Genomic DNA, 26,526 nt, shown 5'->3' with positions numbered 1-26,526 from the left:
ATACATGTTCATGCTCACATAACTATGTTGACATATACTAAAATATAATAAGCAAATAAAAATATTCACGTTTTGATGGCAAAATTTTTTATAGTAATAATCTTTTTTGTAAGATTTTTAAATGTTGCCTTTTTTAAGTATTCTATACATATAATTAAATTTAGAAATGTTTTCTGTAATCATTCTGATTGTTAATGTCTTTTGCTTTGTTTTCTAAGCATACATTTAAATAATAAATATTGCTTCTAAACGTTACTATGAAAAGTACTGCAGAAACTAAATGTAGTAATAATAACAATAAAGTAGTCAAAAAAACTATTTTCTTATAACCTAATTCTGTTGATTTTACATAAGCAATCATAGAAAACCTCTTCTTGATTAGTCATGAATTGTAGGAAGAGATACATGTAAACTTTATGGAAAAGGTGGGTACAAGAGGTGCTTATACCCGTGAATTGGAATTCTTTTATATATATATATATATATATATATATATATAGTACAAAATATCTAATACCATGCAGTACAATATCACCAAATAGTTTTCCTTACTCACTGCAAAAAATACAGCAACGCAAAAGTGATTGCAGGCGCACAAAATTGTGCAAGAAATAAGTGAATAAACAAAGAGAACACTGTGTCTTTATATCACATTTGAAGATACACTCACACAGTTCAGAGCCTTAAGACCGGCTCCAGCGGCAGATCGGGTGATGCAGCGTGCGGCCCCTGCCTGGATATCCCTGGTCAGACTCTATGTTAGCATAAAAAACGTAGAGCGCTGTCTGTCATATTCAGCCGTCGGCCGTCGGACATTAGATGACTGCTGGCTTAGCCCCCAAAGTCCCTCTTAGTATACATGTTGGCATAAAAAATACAAGTTAAATGTTATAATACTATTTCCACATGCTGGCCGTACCTGTTATAATAGTCTGTTGTAGAGATCTTCGATCGTATTTGTATTTGTGACGCCTCGAGCTCCGGTAACTGTTGCAGGTAGCAGAGAGGTTCTGAGAAGTAACAGTAAACTGCCGCTCTGTTATACAGTTGAGAAGTAAAGTGAATTTCCCCCGGAGAATACAAAGTTTGATTACTAAAACTTTTTAGTGAGCGATCAAACTGCAGGCACTGCCACCTGGAGACTGAGATTATTATTCTGAGTTATCTTTGAAACTTGGAATACAGACACATGATCAGCAAAACACTAAGTTACATGCAATGCGGTAAGAACTTTTTGGGCTCCTGATGATGTCATTGATACTGAACTGAGTTTTATTTACTAAACAGGGACAAAAGGTAACATTTTATCAAACTGAGTTCACTTTTTGAAAGGCCAAACCCAGTGAGTGTCAGGTCCAAGAATAGTGTGGACAAACCTAGAAAAAGCATTGGTAAGTCAGGGAAGGTTACCTTTAGTGATTGAACCATAACGGAAGGCCAACTCAGCCATTCTTCCAGAGATAATTGCCACGGATGGCCCTTTATAATGTACTACCCCTTCCACTAACCTTAATGCATCTGACTTTGCCACATTCTTCAATAATAAAATTCTATCAGAGATGACGTATCTGCACAGTCACCTCCCTGCCCTCACCCTCCCTCTGACTATGCGCTCCCCTACCCACTGACCTCTTCTCCCCTCACTACATTAACTTATTTCTCTGCTGTCACTGAAGAGGATGTTCACGCCCTTCTTCTTTCCTCCTGTCCAACCACATGCCCCCTTGACCCAGTTCCTTCCCATCTCACCCAGTCTCTTTCATCTACCCTTGTCTCTAACGCATATCTTCAACCTCTCCCTCACTACTGGATCTGTCCCATCGTCCTTCAAGCATGCTACCATTACTCCTATCTTAAAAAAGTCCTCCCTCGACCCGACTGTTCTCTCCAACTACCGTCCCATCTCTCTGCTTCCTTTCACCTCCAAGCTTCTTGAAAGAATTGTTTATATCCAATTAACTAAGTTTCTAGAGTCCAACTTCCTGCTTGACCCTCTTCAATCTGGTTTTTGCCCTGGACACTCTACTGAGACCGCCCTTACTAAAGTTACTCATGACTTACTCACTGCTAAATCTATGCATTGGTTATTACCAAGAGAAAAGATAACATTTATATAACAAATTATAAGACGACCCTGATTATAAGACGACCCCCCAAAATCTGAATATTAATTTAGGAAAAAAAGAAAAAGCCTGAATGTAAGACGACCCTATAGGAAAAAAGTTTTACCAGTAAATGTTAATTCATGTAAACTATTTTTTTCAAATGAAAGCTATGATTGAGAAAAATATTTTATTTTTATTTCCTTTTATTTTCCAACCTGCCACCTAGTTATGCACATCTGCCCCAGAGATGCTTTATACCCTCTATATGCCACTGTGCCCCATGATATGCCTGTTAACCCTCTAAATGCCACTGTGCCCCATGATATGCCTCTTAACCCTCTATATGCCACTGAGCCCCATGATATGCCTTTTAACCCTCTAAATGCCACTGTGCCCCATGATATGCCTTTTAACCCTCTATATGCCACTGTGCCCCATGATATGCCTATTGACCCCCTATGTGTCATCAAGATCCCTTAGTCTTTCCTGATACTTTGTATCTTATAAACCCTTCATGATAAAATTATCAACCTGGCATTACTCTACTTCAAATCTTAGCTGACTCTGTCGAGCAGTAATAAAAGATAGCGAATTCTGTAAGTTCTATAAGTTTTGTGCTACATATTGAACTACTCACAAAACAAGTGACGTCAGGCTTTATATATTTGTTTATTCATAATTGTTAAACAATTGCCTGGGTATTAATCAAAGCACGGTTAGATGGTTTAACATGTCATCTTGTTCTTAAGTTTCATTAAAGCATCTTTCACATCCTGATTTTTTAGACTATAAATAATCGGGTTCAGCATTGGAACTAAGACAATAAATAAAAGAGCAACATATTTTTCCTGCTTTGGTTGATAGCTTGATGTCGGTCTCATATACAAACCCATCACGGTCACATAAAAAACCGTAACACAGGTCAGGTGGGAGGCGCAGGTAGAAAACGCTTTACGTCGGCCTTCTGTGGTTTTTATTTTGAGAATGTTGGAAATAATAAAAATATAGGAAATTAAAGTAAACAGGAACGTAGGAACTCCCAATATTGCCCCTTCAACAATACTCAGCATTTCCACATTAAATGTATTACTGCAGGAAATCTTCAATAATGAGTTAACATCACAAAATATATGGTCAACTCGATGGGAGGCACAAAAGGACAGCCTAGATATAAGACTAGCATGCCCAGTTGTGTCCAAAAAGCCAACGGTCCATGCAGTTACTGCAAGTGCAGCCGTCTGCCTTAAACTCATCAGAATAAAGTAATGAAGGGGGTGACAGATTGCCAAATATCGGTCATACGCCATGGCTCCGAGCAGAAGAATTTCAGTACATGTCAGAGACGTAAATATATACACCTGAGCTATACAGCCTGCAAATGAAATGGCCTTATTTTGGGTAAGCATCACATTCAACAGTTTGGGTATAATGTTCGAGGTGCTAGAGATGTCAATTAGTGAAAGGTTCATTAAAAATAAATACATGGGTGTGTGGAGGTTAGAATCACACATGATCACAATGAAAATGGTTAGATTTCCAATCAAAATAATCAAGAAGACAAGTAGAAATATTATAAAAATTGGGAACTGAAGTTCTGGAATATCTGTCAAGCCTTGAATTGAAAATGACGTTACGTTGTGTTGACTGATTTCATTTTCCAAACAAATTGAATTTTTCATTAAAAAAAAAAGAAATACTGAAATTGTGATTTTACTGATTTGAATACAAAAATAAAATGAATTTACTGTATGAATACTTTAAGCGCTGCAGTCTCTTCATTTGAAATACCAGAAGGAAACATAATCCTTTTTTTTCTGGAATAAAAAATATGGAGATTAATTTATCAAGCAATATTTTTTTGTACTTAAAATTATGTGATGAAGGGAGCCGTCCAGGAGAATTTAAATTCACTCCCTCATAAAAGTTAAATATGATAAAATCAATAAACGTTCATGCTCCCATAACTATGTTGACATAAAATATAATAAGCAAATAAAAATATTTAGTATTAATCTTTGATGTAAGTTTTTTAAATGTTGACTTTTTTAAGTATTCTATACATTTAATTAAATTTAGAAATGTTTTCTGTAAACACTGTCCCAAGACATTCTGACTTAATGTCTTTTGCTTCTAAACGTTATTGTGAAAAGTACTGCATAAACTAAATGTAGTAATAACAATATAGTAGTCAAAAAAACTATTTTCTTATAACTTAATTCTGTTGATTTTATATAAGCAATCATAGAAAACTTCTTGATTATTAATGAATTGTAGCAAGAGATACATGTAAACTTTATGGAATTCTTATATATATATATATATATATATATATATATATCTAATACCATGCAGTACAATACCACTAAATAGTTTTCTTTACTCACTGCAAAAAATACAGCAAAGCAAAAGTGATTGCGGGCGCACAAGAAATAAGTGAATAAACAAAGATACTGATATTTGTTGATGAATATTTTTTTGCTGCTCATACACACAATTTAAAAAGAAATATATCAGTGCAAATATTGCACAAAAAGGAGAACATTATGTCTTTATATCACATTTGAAGATACACTCACACAGTTCAGAGCCTTAAGACCCGGTCCAGCGGCAGGTCGGGGTGATGCAGCGTGCGGCCCCTGGCTGGATATCCCTGGTCAGACTCTATGTTAGCATAAAAAACGTAGAGCGCTGTCTGTCATATTCAGCCGTCGGCCGTCAGACATTAGATGACTGCTGGCTTAGCCCCCAAAGTCCCTCTTAGTATACATGTTGGCATAAAAAATACAAGTTAAATGTAATAATACTATTTCCACATGCTGGCCGTACCTGTTATAATAGTCTGTTGTGGAGATCTTCGATGGTATTAGTATTTGTGACGCCTCGAGCTCCAGAATCTGTTACAGGTAGCAGCGAGGTTCTGAGTAAACTGCCGCTCTGTTATAGAGTCGAGAAGTAAAGTGAATTTCCCCCGAGAATACAAAGTTTGATTACTAAAACTTTTTAGTGAGCGATCAAACTGCAGGCACTGCCACCTGGAGACTGAGATTATTATTCTGAGTTATCTTTGAAACTTGGAATACAGACACATGATCAGCAAAACACTAAGTTACATGCAATGCGGTAAGAACTTTTTGGGCTCCTGATGATGTCATTGATACTGAACTGAGTATTATTTACTAAACCGGGACAAAAGGTAACATTTTATCAAACTTACATTTTGAAAGGCCAAACCTGGTGAGTGTCAGGTCTAAGAATAGTGTGGACAAACCTATAAAAAGCATTGGTAAGTCAGGGAAGGTTACCTTTAGTGATTGAACCATAACGGAAGGCCAACTCAGCCATTCTTCCAGAGATAATTGCCACGGATGGCCTTTTATAATGTACTACCTCTTCCACTAACCTTAATGCATCTGACTTTGCCACATTCTTCGATAATAAAATTCTAACTATCAGAGATGACGTATCTGCACAGTCACCTCCCTGTCCTCACCCTCCCTCTGATTACGCGCCCCCCTACCCACTGACCTCTTCTCCCCTCACTACATTAACTCATTTATCTGCTGTCACTGATGAGGATGTTCACGCCCTTCTTCTTTCCTCTTGTCCAACCACATGCCCCCTTGACCCAGTTCCTTCCCATCTCACCCAGTCTCTTTCATCTACCCTTGTCTCTAACTCATATCTTCAACCTCTCCCTCACTACTGGATCTGTCCCATCGTCCTTCAAGCATGCTACCATTTCTCCTATCTTAAAAAGTCCTCCCTCGACCCGACTGTTCTCTCCAACTACCGTCCCATCTCTCTGCTTCCTTTCACCTCCAAGCTTCTGGAAAGAATTGTTTATATCCAATTAACTAAGTTTCTAGAGTCCAACTTCCTGCTTGACCCTCTTCAATCTGGTTTTCGCCCTCGACAGTCTACTGAGACCGCCCTTACTAAAGTTACTCATGACTTACTCACTGCTAAATCTATGCATTGGTTATTACCAAGACAAAGATACCATTTGTATAACAAATTATAAGACGACCCTGATTATAAGACGACCCCCCAAAATCTGAATATTAATTTAGGAAAAAAAGAAAAAGCCTGAATATAAGACGACCCTATAGAAAAAAGAGTTTTACCAGTAAATGTTAATTCATGTAAACTATTTTTTTTTTTAATGAAAGCTATGATTGAGAAAAATATTTTTTTTGTTTTTATTTCCTTTTATTTTCCAACCTGCCCCCCAGTTATGCACATCTTCCCCCAGGCTTGCCACTCTGCCCCAGAAATGCCTTATACCCCTATATGCCACTGTGCCCCATGATATGCCTTTTAACCCTCTAAATGCTACTGTGCCCCATGATATGCCTTTTAACCCTCTAAATGCCACTGTGCCCCATGATATGCCTTTTGACCCCCTATGTGCCATCAAGATCCCTTAGTCTTTCCTGATACTTTGTGTCTTATAAACCCTTCATGATAAAATTATCAACCTGGCATTAATCAACTTAAAATCTTAGCTGGCTCTGTCGAGCAGTAATAAAAGATAGCGAATTCTGTAAGTTCTATAAGTTTTGTGCTACATATTGAACTACTCACAAAACAAGTGACGTCAGGCTTTATATATTTGTTTATTCATAATTGTTAAACAATTGCCTGGGTATTAATCAAAGCACGGTTAGATGGTTTAACATGTCATCTTGGTCCTAAGTTTCATTAAAGCATCTTTCACATCCTGATTTTTCAGACTATAAATAATCGGGTTAAGCATTGGAACTAAGACAATAAATAAAAGAGCAAAATATTTGTCCTGCTTTGGTTGATAGCTTGATGTCGGTCTCATATACAAACCCATCACGGTCACATAAAAAACCGTAACACAGGTCAGGTGGGAGGCGCAGGTAGAAAACGCTTTACGTCGGCCTTCTGTGGTTTTTATTTTGAGAATGTTGGAAATAATAAAAATATAGGAAATTAAAGTAAACAGGAATGTAGGAAATGCCAATATTGCCCCTTCAACAATACTTAGAATTTCCACATTAAATGTATTACTGCAGGAAATCTTCAATAATGGGTTAACATCACAAAATATATGGTCAACTCGATGGGAGGCACAAAAAGATAGTCCAGATATAAGACTAGCATGCCCAGTTGTGTCCAAAAAGCCAACGGTCCATGCAGTTACTGCAAGTGCAGCCGTCTGCCTTAAACTCATCAGAATAAAGTAATGAAGGGGGTGACAGATTGCCAAATATCGGTCATACGCCATGGCTCCGAGCAGAAGAATTTCAGTACATGTCAGAGACGTAAATATATACATCTGAGCTATACAGCCTGCAAATGAAATGGCCTTATTTTGGGTAAGCATCACATTCAACAGTTTGGGTATAATGTTGGAGGTGTTAGAGATGTCAATTAGTGAAAGGTTCATTAAAAATAAATACATGGGTGTGTGGAGGTTAGAATCACCCATGATCACAATGAAAATGGTAAGATTTCCAATCAAAATAATTAAGAAGACAAGTAGAAATATTACAAAAATTGGGATCTGAAGTTCTGGAATATCCGTCAAGCCCTGAATTAAAAACGACGTTACGTTGTGTTGACTGATTTCATTTTCCAAACAAATTGGATTTTTCATCAACCAAAAAATTAGATTTTTCATCAACCAAGAAATACTGAAATTGTGATTTTGCCGATTCGAATACAAAATTTAAATGAATTTACGAATACTTTAAGGCAACATAATCCACTTTTGTTCTGGAATAAAAAATATGGACATTAATTTATGAAACAAGGTTTTTTTGTAGCTAAAATTATGTGATGAAGCAAAAAAAAAAAAAAAGAAAAGATAACTATGAATCCAATGGAGTTATATGAATTCAAGCCAAATGGGTAAAATTATTTGTTAGGACAAATGTAGTTACTCATGCCGTTGATTAAAGCAAATTGCTTACTGCAGTGAAATATAAAAATTACAACGTGTATTATATATTGAATCTCAACATATTTTATGTTTCATGGTTCATGCATAGAATAGAATTCAATAAAAACAAATAATAACGGACACGCATATCTGGTTATCACATTAAGTGCTACAAGGGAGCCGTTCTTGAGAATTAAAATTTACTTCCCCATAAAATGACATTTTCACAGTTGCTGGACCCGTGTTCTCACAAAAAAATATTACAGTATTAATCTTTATTGTAAGATTTTTAAATGTTGCCTTTTTTAAGGATTCTATACATATAATTACATTTAGAAATGTTTTGTGTAAACACTGTCCCAAGACACTCTGACTGTTAATGTCCTTTGCTTTGTTTTCTAAGCATGTATTTAACCCCTAAAGGACATTGGGCGGTCCCTAAACCCATTGAAAACAATGCCTTTTGAGCCCGTACATGTACGGGCTTTGTCATTACGGGGTTAACTGATAATTATAGCTGCTGAATGTTACTGTGAAAAGTACTGTAGTATACAACAATATATTAGTCAAAAAACTTGGAAAGATAAAAGAATAACTCCTACCATACGTAACAAAATAAATGATTGGTATTGTTTACTTAGAATATTTCTTATAACTTAATCATAGAAAACATTTTTTTGCTTAGTAATAAATTGTAGCAAGAAATACATGTAAACTTTATGGAAAAGGTATGTGCATATAAAGTGCCAAAAAAAAATACTCAATGCCATTTAGTACACTATCACTAAATAGTGTTCCTCATAACAACTATAAAAAAATACAGCAATACCGAAAGTGATTGCGGGCGCACAAAATTGTGGAACAAAAAAGTGAATAAAAAAGAGATACTGATATTTGTTGATAAAGGTCTTTTTGTTGCTCATACACGCATTTTGAAAAAAAGAGAACACTTTGAAGATACACACACACAGTTCAGAGCCTTAAGACCGGCTCCAGCGGCAGATCGGGGTGATGCAGCGTGCGGCCCCTGGCTGGATATCCCTGGTCAGACTCTACGTTAGCATAAAAAACGTAGAGCGCTGTCTGTCATATTCAGCCGTCGGCCATTAGACCACTGCTGGCTTAAAGTGCCAGCGCTGCCTTGTTATCCCTGGGCCAGCCCTGGCGCCCAAAGTCACTTTTAGCATACACGTTGGCCTAAAAAATAGAAGTAAAATGTTAGAGTACTATTTCCACATGCTGGCCGTACCTGTTATAATAGTCTGTTGTGGAGATCTTCGATGGTATTTGTATTTGTGACGCCTCGAGCTCCAGAATCTGTTACAGGTAGCAGCGAGGTTCTGAGTAAACTGCCGCTCTGTTATAGAGTCGAGAAGTAAAGTGAATTTCCTCCGGAGAATACAAAGTTTGATTACTAAAACTTTTTAGCGAGCGTTCAAACGGCAGGCACTGTCACCTGGAGACTGTGATTATTATTCTGAGTTATCTTTGAAACTTGGAATGCAGACACATGATCAGCAAAACACTAAGTTACATGCAATGCTGTAAGAACTTTGTAAGAATACACCATTTTTGCTAAATATATCTACAACATATAAAAAAATATATAGATATATATATATAACACTATCGATATGAGTACCAATAGATCAATTCCAATAAAGAGTGATTTGTTTTTAATACTTGGCATATCATCCATAACAATGAGATGGATAGTTGTTAGGTTAGAGCACGCTGATCAGCCTTTACGGGTTACGTCGTTTTAGGAGGGTGGCAGATAACAATTGCAATTGCTTTTTGGGCTCCTGATGATGTCATTGATAATTAACTGAGTTTTATTTACCGTATATTCCGGCGTATAAGACGACTGGGCGTATAAGACGACCCCCAACTTTTACAGTCCAAATATAGAGTTTGGACTATACTCGCCGTATAAGACTACCCCTCTACCCAGTATACAACAACCAGCCAATCACGGCAAGCGATGTACCTTACCGGTGATTTGCTGGTTGATTTGCTGACATATACATACATGCACTGCCCTTACACACACACACACACACACATATATAATATATATATCTATATATATATCTACACAAATGCCTGTCCATACATACACATTTATACACTGCCCTCACCACACACCCCTGCCTTTACACACACATGTATATGTATATGTATATATACACACACACGTATGTATATATATATATACACACACACACGTATGTATATATATATATATATATATATATATATACATATATACACACACCAGTATATATATATATATATATATATACACCAGTGTGTGTGTGTGTGTGTATATATATATATATATATATATATATATATTTCTCCCCCCTTTGTCCCTTTCTCCCCATCTCTTACCTTATCTTCTTTCTTCCATCCAGTTGTGGGAGCCCGATGTCTGGCACTTCAGACCTCGGCTTCCCTGCTCTCTAATCACTACGCGCCGGCTATTGATGCCGGGCGCCGGGACATGACGTCATCCCTGCGCTCGGCATCAATAGCCGGCGCCTAGTGATTAGAGAGCAGGGAAGCCGAGGTCTCAAGTGCCAGACCTCGGGTTTCCCTGCTCCCTCATCACTACGCGCCGGCAATTAATTCCGGGCGCCGGGACATGACGGCATCCCTGCGCTCGGCATCAATAGCCGGCGCGTAGTGATTAGAGAGATTGGTGGCTTCGTGGGAACCTCCGGCTTGGTAAGTACCCGGCGTATAAGACGACCCCCCACTTTTAAGAAGATTTTTTGGGGTTAAAAAGTCGTCTTATACGCCGGAATATACGGTACTAAACAGGGACAAAAGGTAACATTTTATCAAACTGAATTGACTTTACATTTTGAAAGGCCAAACCCGGTGAATGTCAGGTCCAAGAATAGTGTGGACGAACCTATAAAAAGCATTGGTAAGTCAGGGAAGCTTCTTAAAGGTTACCTTTAGTGATTGAACCATAACGGAAGGCCAACTCAGCCATTCTTCCAGAGATAATTGCCACGGATGGCCCTTTATAATGTACAGTGAACCTGGGAAATTGAAAAAGCAAATCTTCTGCTTACTTCTGCTTTAGTGAATAAACTTCACTGAGATACATGAAATGTTACACACCATCAGGATATTTATCATCATAGATCTAGAGAAAGACATCTTGGAAATGGGTATTGACACAATTACATAAATCAGAAGCAATTATTATTAGTATTATCTTTTATTTATTAAGCACCAACAAATTACCCAGCGCTGTACCATTTAAATAGGGCATAACAAATATACATTAATACATACAGGCACATCAGGAGTTGCGAACCCTGCCCTTAAGCTTGCCACCTAGCCTTTTACACAAAGTCCCTGGTGGGAATGGTGGGCTTTTGCGGGCTCCACTCGTGGGTTTACAATCTAAGTCAGTAGAAGGGGTAATGAAAAGTTACAAACATAGAGCGGAGGGATTAGTAGCTTTCTTGAAGCAGTGATGAGGACTAAGTGGTTTAAGGATGCAGAAGAGCAGGGGCGGGCTGGGCCGGGGGGCAGGGGGGCAATTGCCCCCCAGGCCGCCCTAAATCCGGGCCGGTGGGCCGGACGGACGACCGGCAGACGAACATTCAATGCTGCCGCAAAGTTAAAAACTAAGCGGCCGCGAGCAGGATTGAATGCGGCCGTCATGCCAGTAGCGTACCTGGCGGGGAGGGGGGTGATCCGCCCCGGCTGCCGCTCATCTGAGGGGTGCCACCATGCCGGCACGCCTTCAGAAACGATGTGCGCGGCAACTGTGGCTGTGCGCCGGGACTTGATGTCAAATCCCGGCGCACAACACTGAAGCCACGCCCACCGTCTCAGTACACCGGAAGGACAGGAAGAAGAAGTAGAAGAAGAAGAAGAGGAGGAGGAGGAGGAGGAAAAGTGAGAGTGAAAGAAGAAAAGGTAGGACAAGATTCAGGGAGAGTGGATTAGTAAGTGTGTGAGAGTGATGGGTGTTATGCTGAATGTTTGTGAATGAGGGTTTCAGATAGCATGGATGTGTAAGCGTTGGCATAGGGAGTCCGTTATCACATTCCTTTCATGCCCAGATTCCAGCATGTAGTGGCTGCCTAGGCATGATAGGAGTGTGATTGCTGTTATAAATTATTTTTTGGTCCAACTTTGGTGTGTTAACACTTTTATTGGACAGAATAATTCAATGACAGTATTAATATATATATACATATATATATAATTGCAAACAGCAATCACACTGCTATCATGCTAAGTCAGCCAGCACATGCTAGAACCTGGGCATGATAGGATCGTGATTGTTGTTATATATATGTGTGTATATATATATATATATGTATATATATATATATATATATATATATATATATATATATATGTTAATATTGTTATTGATTTTTTTGTCTAATTTTGGTGTTACTTTTAATAAAGTATTTTACATTTTTTTTTCTTTTTTTTTTCAGTTTTGGCCAAGTGAATGCTGAATTTTTAGTTTCAGTCCAGAATTTTCATTTCGGTGCATCCCTACTATATACTATGCCAGTCACTAAAGTGGTAAGCCTACACCACATCAATGTTTGGCTTAGTATATAGTGATAGGGGTTGTCAGTGTCTGGCTCAATGTATAGGCACACATTGACGGTGGTGCTGCATAATCCCTAAGTATATAATGATAACAATTTTGCTGTACCCCTGTCAATGTTTGCCTAACCATAGAAACTATGCAGTTTTAAAGTGTGTGTGTGGGGGGGGGGATCCACATACAGGATCTGCCACAGGTGCCAAATACTCTAGGTACGCCCCTGCCTCATGCAGCTGTCAGACCCAATGGCCATGCCTCAGCTCCTCTTCCCACGTCTTAAAAGGGGTGTGATGAAGAGCTGAGGCATGTGGTGTGTGCACACCGGCCACTTTAATTTCATTAGGCGCTGGTGGAGTGACTGCCGCACGACAGCCGCTTTCAATGTCGCTCGCAGCCGCTTTGATGGTGCAATGGTCAAGTTGACTAGACTTGCCCCCCAGGCCTTAGGCTGCCAGCCCTCCCCTGCAGAAGAGGGTGTATAAATGAAGGGTAGTGCCCGGTTTCAGAAGGCGGCTAGCATATAGCTTGAGAAGTAAGAGAAAGGCTGCAAGAGAAGAGGAGTGAAATCAGAGAACGTTCTTTTAACCCCTTAATGACAAAGCCTGTACATGTACGGGCTCAAAATGCATTGTTTTCAATGGGTTTAGGGACGGCCTTTTGTCTTTAAGGGGTTAAGTAAAAAATGGCAGAATTACGGCTTATAGAAGGACCAACGGGCAGGGGATTGGGATATTCACACATTTCAAAACGTAAACACCAAGTTTTGGCCAAAAAAGAAAAAATCTACCCAAAATACACATTTAGTACATATACAGGAAAACAGGCATATTTAAACAAAATATGAATTTATAAATATGCTTGCAGATTGGCCAAGTAGTCCAAATGTGGTTGAATATTTTTTGAATCCTGCAGGGTCCTGATTTCAGAAGGTGGCTGGCATTCAGCTTGGGCTGCGTGTGTTCGATATATGATATAAAAGATGCGGTTAGTTTGTAATGTCAAATCCACAACTTAATCACTAATATTATTAAAGGACTCTCATTCAACACAACCTAACTTCTCATTGTTTATGGTAATAGTGGGTGGTTTATTAACTTTTGCGTATGTGTTTTGTGTTTCAATCCCTTTTGGAGTAGATTAAAAAGTGTGTGTTTTCCATTTCTACTGTTTTGCACAACTACAGTTATGAAATATTTATGATATCACTAAATAGTGTTGTATTTAGAGCCACAACTTGAGTGCTTGACACTTGGGGCACAATCAGTGCTTCCAGAAACAGAACAAGGAGGTGTAGTGGCAGCCATTTCTTCTATTATTATGTGTTTTCACTGGACAGTCTGCAGGTACTGTACCCCTATCCCGCATAGCTGCCCCACTTCTGCAAGCACTGGGGGTTATAGCCAGTTGGACAGATCCGTTTATCTTTTAACCGGCTAAGGGTGCTTTAAAATCAATGGAGATCTGTGTTGTTGCAGCATGCACCTCAACTGCAGCTTCCCTTTTGCCTCCTTTGGATACTGTTTAGGTAAAGTAGGTGAGTGGCCATACTTTTCCAGCCAGCCCGCTTCTAGAATTCACCAAACTTTACCTTTTGCCACTCACCCCCAACAGAGTTGTTGCTTTAATATAATTTCGCAGCAAGCCGAGAAAGTAATATGAAAGAAAATGCCCTACATTTTGACCTTTTAGACAAACATCTTTTCTTATACCTATTTCCTACCTTTTAAAGAAGAGACATTCTTTGTTTCTCTTTTCTATAGGTATGTCCATATTATCCAAGGACACTTTTATACCATAATGTATTTGATGTGTTTTGTGAGAATTCCCCCCTATGCATTTGCACCTGGACATGTTCCTCAGTTCCTTGGCTTGCAGGAGAAGCATTGAGCTGCATCTTCTGCTCCATAGTGCATAGACATGATATAATTATTGCTAGCTAGCTTCAGCGCTGGCTTGCTTGGACCAACACGGCTCATGTAGGACATTTACTGGGGTCTGTGGTGGTCAATTTAATGATGTTCTATGGACCTTCACAAACCTTATCATGGACACTGGTGAGAATTTAAAAGGGTCTTACGTTTAAACGAGATGATCCCATTAGTTTGGAAAGGCCAGAAATGGCATGAAATTCAGACAGTCAAAAAAAAGCAATGCAAAGTGAACGTTACAATCAAATCATTTCTTTAATAGTATTGTCTCTTCTCTTGTGATTTATGAAGCTTCTATTTTCCCAATATAACAAAAACTATAGAAAAATAATGAATTAATGGCTCTGTAAGCCAGGACCTGGGACATCTTCAGGCCCAGCTTATCTCATGATACGCCGCTTGCCAATCACAATATGTTCTCAAATCCATATTAATATTTTTTTTCAACAAACTAAATAAAACAATAAAATTCAACCAAATATTTATTTATTTCTCCATTTTTCATAGTCTTAGCATTTACCAAAGTATCGTTAACAAACATTGATGCTTTTGTTAAAATTGCATTTTATCCTTAAGTTTCTTTAAGGCATCTTTAACATCCTGGTTTTTAAGGCTATAAATAACAGGATTTACCATGGGGACCAAGACGATATACAGAAGAGAAAAAAATTTGTCTTGTTTTGGAGAATAGCTCGATATGGGTCTCACGTATAAACAAACAATGGTTCCATAGTAGACAGTAATGCAGGTGAGGTGGGAGGTACACGTGGAGAAGGCTTTAAGACGACCTTCTTTAGATTTGATTTTCAAAATGTTAGCGATTATAAATACATACGAGATTACGGTCAGCAAGAATGTAAAGAAGCCCAATATCGTACCTTCAACGTAGTTCAAAAGTTCCACGGTAAATGTGTCACTGCAGGATAGCTTCAACAATGGCGTCATGTCGCAGAAGAAATGGTTAATGATATGAGAAGCACAAAAGGACATCTGAGATATTAGAGCAGCATGTCCGACGGGAGATAGGAAACTTATGGTCCAGGCGATCATAATCAGTATAGCGCAATGCCTGAAGCTCAGAAGAATAAAGTAACGGAGGGGGTGACATATCGCCAAATATCGGTCATACGCCATGGCCACAAGCAGGAGAATTTCTGTACAGGCTAAAAATATGAAGAAATACATCTGAATTATACACCCCAAAAATGAAATGGCTTTATTTTGTGTAATGAGCATTTTTAACAGTTTTGGTAGAATGCATGATGTGTAGGTGATATCCACAAATGCGAGATTCACCAAAAAGACATACATTGGGGTGTGGAGTCGAGGGTCCCATAAAATGATGAGAAAAATGGTACTGTTTCCACAGATAATTAAGAAGTATAGAACAAGAAATATTATGAAGAGGGGTAGCTGGAGTTGTGGCGTGTCTGTTAGACCTAGAATTGAAAATCCCGTTAAATTATGTTGATTTTCTGTTTTCATGCTGAATATGCTTTATAGATATTCTTAGACAGATTCCTTTAACCAGAACACCTTATTTTTGTCTTATTTGTTGTTTGGAGATACCTTGTTGGAGAATTGGACAAATACAATTTATTTAAAACATTGTCATATGCTTATATATATAAAAAAAAAGATGAAAACATACATTCATAGGCTTATGGAAAAAAATATATGATTATATTTAAAGCAATTTATTGTATATCTTAAAGAAAAAACAAAATAAACAAGCTATATATATTCCATTTATAGCAGATACAATACTGAACAGAACTTTTCTAAGAAACCGTTAACACAAATCAAAGTATTTAATGATCTTTCATGTGATAAAATAATGTCAATAATAAAATTGACCAAACTTTACATTTTATTTTTCACACAGTATTTCCAATTTGAAAATACCGTATATTCCGGCGTATAAGACGACTGGGCGTATAAGACGACCCCCAACTTTTACAGTCCAAATATAGAGTTTGGACTATACTCGCCGTATAAGACTACCCCTCTACCCAGCGTACAACAACCAGCCAATCACGGCAAGCGATGTACCTTACCGGTGATTTGCTGGTTGATTTGCTGACATATACATACATGCACTGCCCTTACACACACACACACACACATATATAATATATATATCTATATATATATCTACACATATGCCTGTCCATACATACACATTTATACACTGCCCTCACCACACACCCCTGCCTTTACACACACATGTATATGTATATTTATATATATATATATATATATATATATATATACACACACACACATACACGTATGTATATATTTATATATACACACACACATGTGTGTGTGTGTGTGTGTATATATATATATATATATATATATATATATACACACACCAGTGTGTGTGTGTGTGTATATATATATATATATATATATATATATATATATATATATATACACACCAGTGTGTGTGTGTGTATATATATATATTTCTCCCCCCTTTGTCCCTTTCTCCCCATCTCTTACCTTATCTTCTGTCTTCTTTCTTCCATCCAGTTGTGGGAGCCCGATGTCTGGCACTTCAGACCTCGGCTTCCCTGCTCTCTAATCACTACGCGCCGGCTATTGATGCCGGGCGCCGGGACATGACGTCATCCCTGCGCTCGACATCAATAGCCGGCGCCTAGTGATTAGAGAGCAGGGAAGCCCGAGGTCTGGCACTTGAGACCTCGGCTTCCCTGCTCCCTCATCACTACGCGCCGGCAATTGATGCCGGGCGCCGGGACATGACGGCATCCCTGCGCTCGGGATCAATAGCCGGCGCGTAGTGATTAGAGAGATTGGTGGCTTCGTGGGAACCTCCGGCTTGGTAAGTACCCGGCGTATAAGACGACCCCCCACTTTTAAGAAGATTTTTGGGGGTTAAAAAGTCGTCTTATACGCCGGAATATACGGTACAATAAAATACATATTTACTTGTTCTGAAAAGAATTTAGAATGCAGTGAGAATTGGGTCATACTTCTTCACCGAATAATTTCAGTATATATATATATATATATATATATATATATATATATATAAAGATAAAATGACATTTGTTATCGCATCTAGTCCTTAAAATGGGCACTATTAATCACTTAATTGGTCGATTTGACAAATCTGAAGCAGACATAAAAACACCTTTTAATAATTTATCTAATTTCAGACAGAAATAGGGCCCTCGGCTACTTTATGCTAAATAATATAAAACAATTTTACACCAGAGAAGTATTTCTATGTTCTACTTCTTCACTTTTACCAAGCGTGTTTTTTGTGAAGAAAATAGTTGGCATTTTCAACAGTTCGGGGATAAATCTGAGAAAATACGTACTGATTGTCAGGGCTGATTTTCTAAGACTAAAGGTACAGGACCGGGCAAATTTTTAGCCAAGTCAAGTAAAATGTGCTTAATGTATACTAAACGTCACCGCTTGCTGACTGAGGTCCTATGGATACCGAACTGATGCTTCCTGACAATGTCTCTATGTTATAAACACTTATATACTTTAACTGTATCCATAACCTGGTATTTCCCCCAAAAAAACTTGGCTTTTTAATGTTTTACGGCCCTGCTGCAAATCGGCCCTGTCGCATACAAGACGGTGACAATTATCAGTCGTTACCTACCAAATACCAGCCGCTTCAGTTGCTGTTGGAAGATCTGCCTGGTCTCTGTTACGTTCAGGAAAATCCAAGCCCCCCTCGAAAGACAGGAGAAATATTATGAGACGCGTCAGTAACTTGCTGAGCTTTTATATAGTATGAGAGAGAAATCCTCTAGAGAATGCAAAGTTTAACAAGTAAAACTTTGCAACAGAGTCAGCGATGAAAAAACAGCTACTGATACCTGGGGATACCTAGTTATATCCTTTAATCAGTAATATTTAAACTGTATAAAGTTGATTTTGATCACTTTAGAAGAATTCTGTGTATTATAAAATATAAATATTTGGTATATTACATTTTTGTGTATTATTTAGTAATTTAAAACTCAGCTTGGTATAAAGCCTCTTTATATTTTGTATCAATATGTCTCACGTGCGCCAATGTTACACCGTAAAGTCACGTTGAGGGTGGTCTACTAGATATTTGTGTTTGAACATATAGGCTTGTTCAACAGAGTTACCCTGACTGACCTGGCATCAGCGGCATGCCCATGCAAGTTTTATGCAAGTGCATGTGAGGTCAATGAAATATTTCATATCTTTGCCTGAAACCCACACAATTTAGTTAACAAAATCATCTCCTAACAATATAATAATATCGCTACGTTAATTAACAAAGGGAAATTGAAACGTAGGTCCTTAGGACCAACTATTTACCAAGGAGGGGGCGATGGTCTCCCATTCAGTACCAGATGGCAGCTGGTTGTAAAATGGACACTGGCTATGTGGGTATGTATATGTATGTATATATATATATATATATATATATATATATATATATACTCCTCTGTATCAGTGGCTCCAAGTGTTTGAAGGATGCATTGCATTGACTTTGGAATTGAAAGGGTCTCATTTATGTCCATGAACACCAATAGACAGACCTTTTTTTATTTTATGTTGATGATTTTCATTGTCTAACCCTAGAGAGCGCTTGGATGGATCTCCCCAACCTTGGAAACATGGAGGTTGTATTACAGCCAAACCAAACATAGCAGAAGGGTACAAAAATGGGAAAAAACAGCCCTGTCCTTAACCCCTTCAATCCCAGGGTTTTTTCAAGTCCCGGAGCAATTTTGCGCTGTGTCGGTTCAGCGATGATTCTCTTTTCCTGTGAATAGTGTACTCATGTAAACTATATTTTTTTTTTTCAAGGAGAGATAGAGCTTTCTTTCGATACCATAGTTGGATGATTAGCTGAAAATTTAGAATGAGAAATTTTAGTAAAAACTAGCGAAAATTAGAAAAAAGCACCTAATTTTTTTAAAATTTTACTTCTGAATCCTCACAAAAATTAGGTAAAGTGATGGAAAATCCCCACCAAGTTTATCAATTCAGGTGCCCCGATTTCAGAAATACCTAATTGTTAGAATATTCTTTGTCTTGAATATCTAGACTTCTCCAGTGATCAAACAGCAATCAAGACCACAGCTTCTATGTCTTATTTAGCAGATTTATTCAATAACAAATTATCAATACATACAGTACCGATGCTGGAACAAATGGTGATAAAAGGTACTGTAGGCTCAATATTCTTGATGAGATGAAGGTGAGAGCATAGAAAGAGACCTTGCCCTTGTAGTCATGCCTATTTATACCCTTTTACATTTGGTTAGGGTATACATTAAGGAATCCTATTGGAGCAGTCATAGGATACACCGGCATTCAACAGAAGACCCTCTAAACTACGTCACATAAATGATAACATATGTTCCTAGCACTCAAGTTGCATTCAGGCCTAAAATGTGCATAACAAAATAAAAGTATAAAAATGATTTCTTACACTCATTTATATAGATTTTCTATACTTTCCCAGCACTTATAGGGAACATACTATAAGGTGTACATTTTTTTTAGAATTTTTATGATTATGGCTTAACGGGTTTGGGGGTTGTGAACGGGGCAGGAGGGGTATACTGGGTAGATGTTGTGCTAGGAAATGGGATGTAAGGGTTTTTTATTTTTTTATTAGTATTATTATCTTTTTTATATATTTTTGTGTTTTTTTATTTTATTTTTTGTATCTTTTGTATTTTTTATATATATATATATTTTTTTTTTAAATGGTTAGAGGTCCTCTTAGGGACCTCTTGAACATGTTATTAATGCCAGTGATGTCACAATTACTCACTTTATTGTTTTTTTTAATTATTATTTATTGTATTATTTTAACGAATTTTTTTTTTTTAAATGACTAACCGTTTTTTTTTTTCTCCGTTTCTTTTTCCAGCATGGGAGGAGGGTGAGAAACATGGTTTCTCACTCTCCTCCCCACGATCCCCCTGCACCGATCACACTGTGATCTCTATGCAAGCCCCAACAGACTTGCATAGAGATGTCAGCGTCTGTGCCTCATCGGAGGACAGGATATCCGGGTGACGTCAGCAGTGACACAACCTAGAAGGGAATGCCCGATTGCGCGATCTGCATTTAATGCCGGAAGCTTTTACATCAGATCGGACAGCAGAAAGCCGGCGAAGCTGGCTTCTGCTGTCAGGGGGGGGGTCCAGGACAGCCTAATCTCCCGTGCAGCTGAGGGGCATATAGGGGGTTAAAAGGCATATCAGAAATGTCTTATACCCTCCTATATGCCACTGTGCCCCATGATATGCCTTTTAACCCCCTATATGCCCCTCTGCCCCATGATATGCCTTATACCTCTATATGCCACTCTGGCATATAGGGGGTTAAAAGGCATATCATGGGGCTGAGTGGCATATAGGGGGTTAAAATGCATTTCTGGATATATATATATATATATATATATATATATATATACTGCTAACAGCAATCACACTCCATCAAGCCAAGGCAGCCAGTACATGCTGGAACCTGGGGATGTTAGAAGTGTGATTACAGCCTCCCTATGCCATGCTACCACCCCCACCCCCCTTACACATCCATGCTATCACACACACACACTCATTCACAAACATTTAAATACTCATTCATTCCATTAATCACACATACACACACACGCTCAAACCCCCCACCCCCCACCCCCTTACCTGAACTGCAGATCTCCCGCTCGCAGACTTCTGCAGGGGCCCGGCTGTGCGAGCAACTTCTCTGGCCCCGCCCCCAGAGGAAGGAGGGGGGAGGTAGAGTTATGTGAGGACTGTGCTAGCTTCCTGTTCTCCTGCTGCTAATAGCAGAGACGCTGCTTGCGATCAAAGCCCGGTAAGCAGCCTGGCCCCAGCAGAATGAGGTCTGATTAGAAGACGACCTCGATTATAAGACGAGGGGTATTTTTCAGAGCATTTGCTCTGGAAAAAACCTCGTCTTATAATCAAGCAAATACGGTATATATATATATATATATATATATATATATATATATACACACATTACTTTAATATTCAAGGCAGCTGTTTTTAAAAATACAAATATTAAAAAGCAGTTGCACCAGGGCTTCCTGCCAAAAATTGTCTAAAAGGATGTTGTTTAGCAGTGACATTTAACAGGAGCTGTAAATTCATACCTGAACTACAATGTGTGTGAGAAAAAAACAGAAAAAAATGTAGCAGCACAAAATTTGACAAAGGCAGGTGGTAGAATTAGTGCATGGAAAGTGTAAAAATGCTGGCATTTAAAATAAGCTGGGGTGTCTAGTTTTCAAAAATATATGGTTTGTGGGAGTAAATTGAATTGGTCGGCATCAAATGCGCAGTATGACCAGATTTGGGAAAAAATGGTCTTGAAATAGCTATACACTACTTGTACTTATTGCCCTAAAACATTTTAGAATCTATATAGCTTTTCATTAGCTTTTGTAGATGAGTAAACAATTTTTCAAATAAAAACCAGAAAAGTGTTATTATTTTCAAATTGTCATCATATTTTATTATCATTTTTATGGTAAATTAGATGATATGATCAAAAAAATGGTATCTAAAGAAAGCCCTTCTTAAAAATAAAATTGGTACAGTAAATGAGAGAAAAAAAATTAATCCAAACCAAACATAGCAGATGGGTACAAAAATGGAAAAAAAACAGCTCTGTCCTTAAGGAGTTAATGCATCTACTAGAAACATTGTGTGTCCTGAGACACCCAAAACAATCCTGTTTTGAAGTTAACTGTCTTCATGAAATCAGCTGCTGACTTAGCGTCCTTGTCTTTATTATTATTTATTTATTTATTTAAGTCAACAGAACATTAGTAAGCATGAAGCCATTTTACGTTTAACATTGAGGAATCCTTGCAAATATAAACAGAAATTAGCACAATATCTATATTTTTTATAAAAATGTAAAACATCAAACACAACCCACCCTGATGTCAGTACATTCAACAGCTTTAAGAGCCCAGAAGCAAAGCCAATTGAGAATAACTTTGCGTGCAATATTTGTAACAAATAGAAAGGTGTGATACATTTTTACCTGTTTATTAAGCCGTCTATATAATTCAGAAATGTATAAAATGAAGGTTGATGTATGATTCTCTAGCACATTATTTTTTTTTTCATTTTTTTCAAAGCGCTTTTGACATCCTGGTTTTTCAGACTGTATATAACAGGGTTCAGCATTGGAATCAAGACAATGAATAGAAGAGCAAAAAATTTGTCTTGTTTCGGAAAGTAACTCGTTGTCGGTCTCATGTACATACAAGTGATGGTTCCATAAAATATAGTAACGCAGGTCAGATGGGAGGTGCACGTAGAAAAAGCCTTTTGTCGTCCTTCTGCTGATCTTATTTGTAGAATGGTGGAGATAATAAATACATATGAGATTAAGGTGAGAAGGAATGCAGGAATTGGCAATATTGCCCCTTCGACAAAGGTTAACATCTCCACTTTGAAGGTATCACTGCAAGAGATCTTCAGCAATGGTGTCATGTCACAAAAAATGTGATCGATAAGATGAGATGCACAAAAGCACAGATTAGATACAGAGACCGCATGTCCTATAGCGTCCAGGAAACCAATGCCCCATGAAGACGTCGCAAGAGCAAAAGTGTGTCTTAAGCTCATCAGATAAAAGTAATGAAGGGGGTGACAAATTGCCACATATCGGTCATAAGCCATGGCGGCAAGCAATAAGACTTCACTAAGTGTCAGAGACAGAAAGAAATACATTTGACTCATACATCCCAGAAAAGAAATAAATTTATGTTGTGTTAGGAGAACGTTTAATATTTTTGGCAGAATGTTTGAGGTATTACTGATATCGAGTAATGAAAGGTTCAGTAAAAAAATATACATGGGGGTGTGAAGGTGAGAATCACTCAAAATTGCAAGGAAAATTGTTATATTTCCCCAGAAAATAATGATGTAGCAGAGTAGAAAAATTAAGAATGTTGGGAACTGGAGTTCAGGGATATCCGTCAGGCCTTGTATTGAAAACACTGTCTCATTCTTCTTATTTTCTAATATCATTTTCATTCTGGTTAAACAAATATATATAAATATATATACATTACTTTAATATTCAAGACAGCTGTTTTTAAAAAAGGCCAATATTAAAAGCAGTTGCACCAGGGCTTTCTGCCAAAAATTGTCTAAAAAGATGTACGTGAATAAATTGCAATGCTTTTATCAAAGTATACAATTCATAGCTCAAAAACTACACATTTCAGTGTACTTGTCTAGATATCATTAAGACAAATTTTGTGATTTTTATATAGTCCTTTCTCACTACTCTGGCACTAAAACAGTTAACTAGTTCCTGTATGTTTTAAAACTACTTAAGTGTAATAAAATATAAAATATTACATCAATAAGAAGTGATGGCAAAGATAGAAAATAGCAAGTAAACAAGACAAAACCAAAAATGTCATCATTATTAATATTAGATTAGACTAATTATGAAAAGTGTCTTTTATACTTATCTTGGCTTAGGGAATTCCCTGAATCTCATACATGAATGAAATTTCTCCTTTAATTTGTTGCTCTGTATCATGGTAGACTTTTCAGTGCTGGAAATAATTTTACAGCCCGAGTACTACAGATAATAAAGCCATTACTCAAAAACACAAGCAACACAGAATTTATATATTGTATATTGTATTGTATATATCATTTTACATGCATTAATTATTTCAATTGTAGTTCAAAAATTGGTTTAATGGATTGCTCAATTTTATACAGTCACACACAGACACACACAGACATATATATATAGTTATCCTGTGCTCAACACACGGAAAGAGTTATCAATGTCTTTATTTCTAAAACAATATTTAATAAATTTAATAAATAAATATTTTTTCTTTCTATTATTATATATATATTTGTTGACATTACTGTAGCTTAACATGAACTGTATTCTTTTAAACTGACTCACAATGATTAATATATTAGAACCATATTTTAATTTACCATCTCAAATCCAGATTTTCACCCAGTAGACACTTATTTTTTGTTAGCAAAATCAAACAGTAAATGAGATATTACTACACATGAGAAGATGTAATTTCACCTGTGTAAAATTCCTAGTATCCTGGTTTGTAAGGAAGTCATTTTAAGATCTGTGTTTCTCTTTGCTATTGAAAGCAAATTAATCATTTACTATATTTCCGGCATAAAAAATTTCATTATTGAAATAAAGAAGCTTTGTTGCACTCACGGTGTTAAATTAAAGAGAAAAGTTAATTAAATAAATTAATATAAAATGCAGGGTTAAAGAGCATAATGAAAATGTATAATGTAGTAGCTTGAAGTTTATGAAGTTGTTATTCATATGACCAGTACTTACCAATGTGGGAGTCAATTGTAATCTTACCGGTACCTGTAAGTCTGTCTTTAAAACGTCGTGGAAAACACAGACTGTTACAGGCAGCAAAGGCTCTGCGGGGGGGGGGCAGTAATTTGCTGCTCTGTTATATTGGGTGAAAGATAAATTAAATACTCCCCAGAGTATGAAAAGTTTAATAAGTTAAACTTTGTACGGGAGTTGGTGATGCAACAACAGGTAGAAGACACAAAGTGATGCCTAGTACTAGTGAAAAAGCAGGCTGCTGCCAAGGAATGTAGTAAAAAAACAAGCAATCTATATACATTTTAATTAGTATCTTGATTACTTTTTAAATATTATTACACAAGTATTTGGCGAATGGAAAATGTTAAACTCATCAATATCATGGTATGGTGGTATGATAAGTTGCTCAGATTCCCTGGTATGTAGACATTAGGAAAAATGTCCACCATAATCAGAACTTGTATGACCCCATGAAGACTGGCCATAGGGAGCAGGGATAATGCCCAGTGTCTGCTTTATTACTTTTTTTATTTACATTGAATATATTCTAATGTTAGCATTTGGTTGTGTTCTGTGTCCCATTCATGCACCCAGTCAGTCTGGATACACAGTGTCACGTGCGCTGTCACTTCAGTCCTGGAAGTCCCAAACAAGGGGTTGAGCACCAAGTAGGCACAAAACTGCATGAAAGTTAGAACAGCTGACTGCCCACGTAGAACAAAGCACCCATCAGATAAGACAGTATAAGACTAAAATTAAGATCAGGAATAATTAGGTTTACTTAATGTAGAATGACAAGTGGGTGATCTTCAGGGGTAAACTTTAGTATTTGTGCAGGGAAAGAGCGAAAGTTTTAGTGTAACTAATGTAAAATGCGTTATGAGTTAAGTTTTAAATAGGAAGTTTGGAAGGACTTTAAATAAAAGGTTTAGGCCGGTTAGGTTTAAGAGGATAACGTTTATAACACAAAAAAAAGGAACGTTAAGTTTTAGGGGGATTGCATTTCAAAGAAAAGATTTAAGAGGGTTTATGTTTCAAATAAAATGTAGTAGAAGTATTATTAAACACTCATCTACAGACACCAGACAAGCCAGAAGGCTTGTTTTTCCCTCAGAAATCTCAAGGTGCTTTCACAACCACAAGGGATTCTGGGTAGGCACATGCAAATAAGGTTAACTATTATCACCTTTGCCTCTATATCCACTTTATACATCACAACCTCATGCTGACGAGTCCCATGAAGGACGAAACAGCTGTCCATGAGTGGTGATCTGGCTATTGTACCTCTTCCTGAGTTTTGTATAAAGGTTGTTCTGTACAGCGGGCAATTACTTTCAAGGGTTCCATGTATAAAGTGGATATAGAGGCAAAGGTGATAATTGTTAACCTTATTTGCATGTGCCTACCCAGAATCCCTTGTGGTTGTGAAAGCACCTTGAGATTTCTGAGGGAAAAACAAGCCTTCTGGCTTGTCTGGTGTCTGTAGATGAGTGTTTAATAATACTTCTACTACCCCTTAAATTTAAGTGGAAGGGTTTCCATCACCTTTTACCCACCATAACTTATGTGATGAAATAAAATGTATAAAGATGCTCACATTTCTTA

The 26,526-nt window shown here is 37.4% G+C and overlaps 4 protein-coding genes across 4 annotated transcripts; all 4 read right to left on the bottom strand.

The window, feature by feature from the left end:
- Nucleotides 1–2,830: 2,830 nt before the first annotated feature.
- LOC128468286 (olfactory receptor 1019-like) lies at nt 2,831–3,784 on the bottom strand. Its single transcript, XM_053449975.1, has one exon. It carries the CDS (start codon nt 3,782–3,784, stop codon nt 2,831–2,833), a length of 954 nt encoding a protein of 317 aa, XP_053305950.1.
- Nucleotides 3,785–6,777: 2,993 nt separating this feature from the next.
- LOC128468285 (olfactory receptor 1019-like) lies at nt 6,778–7,731 on the bottom strand. The gene has a single exon (XM_053449974.1). The coding sequence runs from the start codon at nt 7,729–7,731 to the stop codon at nt 6,778–6,780; it is 954 nt and encodes a 317-aa protein (XP_053305949.1).
- Nucleotides 7,732–15,093: 7,362 nt separating this feature from the next.
- On the bottom strand, nt 15,094–18,715 carry LOC128468284 (olfactory receptor 1019-like). The gene is made up of 2 exons (XM_053449973.1): nt 18,690–18,715; nt 15,094–16,036 (listed from the first exon to the last, which is right to left on the bottom strand). Exons 1-2 carry the CDS (start codon nt 18,713–18,715, stop codon nt 15,094–15,096), a joined length of 969 nt encoding a protein of 322 aa, XP_053305948.1.
- A 3,952-nt stretch (nt 18,716–22,667) lies between these two features.
- On the bottom strand, nt 22,668–23,606 carry LOC128468283 (olfactory receptor 1019-like). Its single transcript, XM_053449972.1, has one exon. It carries the CDS (start codon nt 23,604–23,606, stop codon nt 22,668–22,670), a length of 939 nt encoding a protein of 312 aa, XP_053305947.1.
- Between the last annotated feature and the right edge of the window lie 2,920 nt (nt 23,607–26,526).

This window comes from Spea bombifrons, chromosome 11 (genome assembly GCF_027358695.1).
Source record: "Spea bombifrons isolate aSpeBom1 chromosome 11, aSpeBom1.2.pri, whole genome shotgun sequence".
Lineage (NCBI taxonomy): Eukaryota > Metazoa > Chordata > Amphibia > Anura > Pelobatidae > Spea > Spea bombifrons.
The sequence above is the reverse complement of the archived record's forward strand: the minus strand, read 5'-3'. Positions and strand labels throughout refer to the sequence as shown.